At 20.2% G+C, this 6000-nt stretch overlaps 1 protein-coding gene across 1 annotated transcript; it reads left to right on the forward strand.

The window, feature by feature from the left end:
- Window positions 1-5195: 5195 nt before the first annotated feature.
- On the forward strand, window positions 5196-5363 carry K460DRAFT_274739 (uncharacterized protein; the record flags this gene model as incomplete). The annotated part of the gene is made up of 1 exon (XM_040927978.1): window positions 5196-5363. A coding segment is annotated over one exon (168 nt), but the record flags the coding sequence as incomplete, so codon positions are not given.
- Between the last annotated feature and the right edge of the window lie 637 nt (window positions 5364-6000).

Genomic DNA, 6000 nt, shown 5'->3' on the forward strand with positions numbered 1-6000 from the left:
TAGTTATAATTTACTTTTTAAAACTACTAAGCCTTTTTATTTTTATAATTTTACTATTTCTATAGCGTAAATTAAAATTATTTTAATATCCTTATCCTTATTACGCTTTGCCCTTAGTATAAGCTAGTAATATAAGTAGATTTTTTTTTTTATAGCTATAGTTTTAATATTTACTGCAATTAATTTATAAGCTATAACTGCTGTATAATAATTTACTTAAGTAATTCTTTAGTGCAAAATAATAGTTTAAAATATATAGTTTAAGTAATGCTAAAACTTATAAAATTTCTATTTAGGGTCCTATCTAGCCTTGCTACTCTAGGCTAAAAGCTACTTAAAGCAGATAAAAAATTCTAAAAAAACTTTTTTATTACTTTGCTAGAAGTTTTTTAGTTTAGCCTGCGCCTGCTTTTTTTTATAGTTATTTTTATAGCAAAAGTCTAGGTATTAAAGAAAGGCAATTAGGTTTTATTATTCTCTTTACCCCCTAGTTTTATAGTAAAAGCTAACTTCTTTCTAAATACTATAGTATAGTAAGTTAGTATATAATAGATATCTTTGGCAGCAAGGCTGTATTGTAGTTTAAATAAGTAGGGAAAAAAAAAAGCACTAATACTAGCTTAAAATAAAATACTAAAAATATAAATTGCACGTCCTACTAACTATAAGTTAATGCCTACTTTTTTTATTTAAATGCGCATTATAGTATACTACATTTTTAGTAACTTAACTAGGGGGCGCATAATAGTCTGTTAGTAAAATAGAAAAAAAAAAAAATTTATAAAAAAACTAAAAGATTTTAAAGCAAAAGAACTTTAGTGCAAAATTATTAATACTTAAAGTTAAGTAAAATTAAGTATTAAGCTAACTTTAAAAATTTATTAAAGTAGTAGCTAAGGTAGTTATTCTTTATTTAAAGGCTTTTTGTGCAGTAAAAGTAAAGCAAGTTTTTATAAAAAGCTTGCAGTAATTTGCTTATAACTATACTTTAAAAAAAAATTTAAAAAGTATTTTTTATAAAACTAATTTTTAAATAAGTATTAGTTAACGCTCCTAGCTAAGGCAGCTTATTATTTAAGGCAGTAATTAGCGCATAGTATAAAAGAAATACTTTACTTAAATAAAAAGTAAAAAATACTACTACTATAAAAATTTAAAGTAGTTTTATTTAAAAAACTATTAATAATTATTTTAATTTGCTTAAGTATTTTGCGTAAAGCTAAAATTATAATTACAATTTATATTTAAAAAATAAAATAGTAAAGTCTATTTTATTACTAATACGTTATTAAAACTCCTAATAATTTAAGGCAAGTTAATTATTTAAAGCAAATAATATAGTTAGTACTAATACTCTGTCGCATTTTTTACAAAAAATAAGTTTTAAGTATAAAGGCTAGTTTAAGCCTACTAATATAAATGCGCTAAAGTTTAAAAAGCATAATATTATAAAGTTTTTAAAAAAATATAATTTTAAAGCTAATTAAGTATTATAAAGCAAAAGTATTTAGAAAATGCAGCTTTTATACTTTTATAAAACTTAATATAAAGCATTTATCCGAAAGCTTCTAAATTATAAAGATAAAAAAAAAAGCTAGGCTAAATATTAGTAAAAATTGCAGAATTTTTATACAAGCTAAAATAAAAGCTAAAAAAAAAGCACTTAAGCTTTTATTAAAAGTTATATAAGCAAAGTTTAGAAGCGCCAGCCTATAGTTAAAATTATTAAGTACTATTAGAACTTTATTATATACTTTCTAGCAGCTTAGCTTTAAAAATAAGTTGTAAAAATTAAAAAAAACTATTTTTTCTTTTAAAAACTGGCCCAAGAGGATATAGATAGGGTAATATACTATATATTAAAAGAAAATTGTTTTTAGTTTAAAAATATATTAACTTTTAAAATTAAAAAAATTTATAAATTTATTTAAAAACACTAAAAGTAGGAAAAAAAACTAAATACTTTTACTACTAATTACAGCGCAGTAAGCAGGGTGCTAGCTTAAAAAAATATAAAAATTTTAAAAAAACTAATACTTTTAATTAAAGTAGCTTTAAAAGCTATTATACTAGGCGTTTTCTACTTGCTTATACCCGCAAAGCTAATTAAAGCAAAAATTAATTTTACTATAGTTAATTTTATTTAAAGCTTTAAAAAGCTAATATTTATTATAAATAAATTTAACTTCTTTGCGAATAACAATTTAAATATAAAAAGAGTATTAGTATTAAGCAAAAACTATATAGAAGCTTATAAGCAGCTAGTACTTAAACTGCAGCAAAAATTATAAAAGCTTTTTAAAAAAAATAATAAAAGTTTTTAGTTTATTTACCTACTTATAGTTAATCTTTAAGCTAGAGTTATAATAGTAAAAAGCAGAAAGCAGACTACAATAAAGTATTGCTACTATAAAAAAAAAAATATATATAATAGCAAATTGCCCTAATTTAAAATTACTAAAAAAGAATTAGTAGTTTTATACTAGATCTAAAAAAATACTAGGTAGCTAGGCCTAGGCTAAATACTATTTTAAACTTTATTTAACTAATATATAAAGTATTTTTTTAAGCAGAGGGTTTGCTCTAAAAGCTTTTAATAGTAAAATATTATAGTAAGTACTATAGTTGCTAAAAAACTAATTTTAAGTTATTAATAAGTAGCTAAAAAGGCCTATTAAGTCTATTTTTTTAAGCTAGTTTAGAGCTAATAAAAAAGTAATTAAAATTACTTGCTTTTTAGCTAGTAAAAAAAACTACAATATTAAAGTAAATAATAATAGAAGTGCGCTAGCTTAGTAAACAATAATATTTTAAAAAATTATAATATTTCTAAAAACAGTATTGCAAACTAAAAAAGTATATAATACTAAGCCTAGTTTATACGCAGTAGAAATAAAAAATAAAAAAATCTAAAAAACTATAGCAAAGCAGTATTAGAAAAATAATTAGGTTACTAAAAAGAAGCCTATAGTAGTTATAGTTCTAAAAATAAAAAGTAGTAAGCTATATAACTAGATTTTTTTATTAATTAAAAAAAATTTAGAAGATAAGCTTTTTTAATACAGGCCTATTATAAAAGTACCTAAAGTGCAGATAGAAAATACTTAAGTAAATTTATTATAAAAATACTTTAGAGCAAATATAACTTTACTAACTATAAAAAATAGTTAGAGTGCAATTATAAGCTTAGAAACTTTTCTACTGCCTGCAATAAAGGTATAAAAAAAATTGCAGTAAATTTAAATACTAACTATTAAAAATTTAGTAACTATAGCGCAGAATATATTTTTAAATATAATAGCCTAGGCAATACTTAATTAGGAAGTAAAAGGACTTTAATAAGTAAATCTACTAGCTACTTTAGCTATAGTAGTAGCTATTAGCAAAGCTATTAAGAATTTGTAAAAACTTATTATTAAATTCTAAATTTTTAAGCGTAGTTTAGAAGAAACTATAAATATTAAAAAAGAAGAATTAATAAAAAAGAGTTTTTAGAAAATATTTAACTAGGGATTAAGCTTAGAAAAAACTTTTGCAATTAAAAGTAGAAAAAAATTTAAAAAAGTAATTACTAAAAAAATACTTAAATAGCTATGCCTAAAACTTAGTTATAAATAGTAAAAGCTATTAAAAAATACTAAAAAAGCAAATAAAATTTATAACTTCTAAAATTATAAAATAAAAGATAAAAAAAATAGATATATTAAAGAGCAGTTGCAGCTACTATTTAACCTTTAACTAAAAATTAAAAGCTAATACTGTAAGCTATTAATTAAAAGTTAGCTTTTTATGTATTAGATATTTTTATATAAAAGTATAAGTTAAGCCTTAATTAATATAAGCTTGTAGCTAAATATAATAAAACTATCTACTATAAAAGCTTTTAATGTGTATATTACTAAACTTAACTAAAAAAAACTACTAATTAAGCTTTAGTAAAGAATAATTACTATAAATAAAAGTATAAACTTTTTTATTAGTACTATATATAAAGTGCTAATTATAGTTAGTAAAATACTAATTTTAACGCATTTTCGGGTAGTGCAAAAGTTAAAAAAGGCAATCCTACTTAGTACTTTTTAGTATTTAGCTGCCTAGCTTTAAATTTACTTTAATACTTTTAGCTGCACTATATATTATATTAGGTCCTTTAATAAGTAAAAAAAAGTCTTATTTATAAAGTGCAATCTAGCTTTAATAGCTAATTTAATTATAATTAATAAAAAAAAAAAAAAATAGAAAGTATGCCTATTAAAAAAGTATGCTTAATAAAAAATTGCCTAAAAATTTAGGTTTAAAAGTATTAAAATTTTTTTAAAACTAAAAATATTAGTAAAAAATATAAAAAAATAAGAGAAAACTTTTAAAAGTTTTTTAAAAAGCTAAAAAGTTAAAAGTAGTACTAATTAAAAAGTAAAAAAAATTTAAAGGAAGTAAATACCTTATATAAAAAAATAAGCAATAAAGTTTGGCTTATTAATATACCCTAACTAAATCAGCTAATAAAGCTTAGAAGGGAAAATTAAAAAAAAAAAGCTATTGTGCAGTATATTAAAAAAGTATTATTAAAAAGCTTAAACTTAAATTTATATAATTATATTTTTAAAAAAAAGACAGTAAGCTTCCTGCAGAAGCATTAGTTAATAGCTAAATAATTAGTAAAAATAAATATAGAAAAAAATCTGCTACTAAATAAAGTTTAACTATTTTAAAGTCTAATATTTTAATAAAAAAATGCGCTAGCTTAAGACTTTAAAAACATATTAATAATATATTAAAATATTTAATTATTATATAAAATTTAAACTGTGCTTTATAAAGTATAGCAGGTAAAAAGCTTTTAGTGCCTTAAAAAGCTTAAACTAATTATTATTAATATAATAAAAATAAAGTTAAACTAAAAAATACTTAAGCGCAGTAATAGCTAGTATAAGAATTTATATTTTTTAGTACTTAAAGTTAAGAATCCTACTAAGGCAATAAACTTTTAGTTAATTAATAATGCCTAGTAATATAATACTGTTACTAAAAAAAATGTATATATTCTATTTTTTGCTAATAAATTTTTAAAAAAATTTGCTAGAAGGGCAATATATTTATATTTTAACTTATTTTTAAAATATAACTAAATTAAATTATACTTAGCTAGCTAAGATATTACAGTATTTTAAATTCTAATTAAGCTTATAAAGTAGTGCATTTTACTGCAAAAAACTACAAATTTAGTTGCTATATTTATTTATACTATTATAAAGATTTTTAAGGACTATTTCTTAGATACAGCGCCTTTTATTAATAATATAAGAGTAGCTAGCCTAAAGTTAAAGTATAATAATAAAAAAGTATTAAATAAAATTTATTAATTTATTTTTAAGTATATATAATAAATAGACTAAATACTTATTAATATAGCTTAAGCTAAGGCAACAGTATTAGCTATAAAATTTTAGTAAGGAATATTAAAAATAATTATAGTTAAATATAAAGTAGACTAGCAAAGTTAATATTTTAGTAATAATAAAGTTTTAAAAATACTAAACTAGCCTAAATGCTAAATAGTAAAAGAAGTTTAATAGTTTGTTAGAATTATAGTATATTATTAGTAGTAAATTTTTTATTTTTTTTTAAAAGCTAAACTACTTTTTAAGTTACTTTAAAAAAATGCTAAATAGAGCTAGGGAAAGAGCTAATAAAAAGCAATGTAGTTAATTAAAAGTGCAATTACTTAATTTTCTGCGCTAGTAGCGATAAACTATAAAAAAAGAGCAATATACTTTAGAATAAATATTTTAAATATTAGTAGAAGAGTGCACTTAGAGCAAATTAGAGCTAATAAACAGCAATACTTAATTAAATTTAATAGTACTTTATAGTTAAAAGCAGAATTTTAATAGTATTTAATAAAGCTAGAGTATAAAGCTTTAGTTTAGGCGCTAAAAGTATTTTAGTCTTATTTATATAGCTACTAATTTATTATTAAAATAAATGCGAAAGTTCTAA

This window comes from Cucurbitaria berberidis (assembly GCF_010015615.1).
Source record: "Cucurbitaria berberidis CBS 394.84 unplaced genomic scaffold K460scaffold_1, whole genome shotgun sequence".
NCBI lineage: Eukaryota > Fungi > Ascomycota > Dothideomycetes > Pleosporales > Cucurbitariaceae > Cucurbitaria > Cucurbitaria berberidis.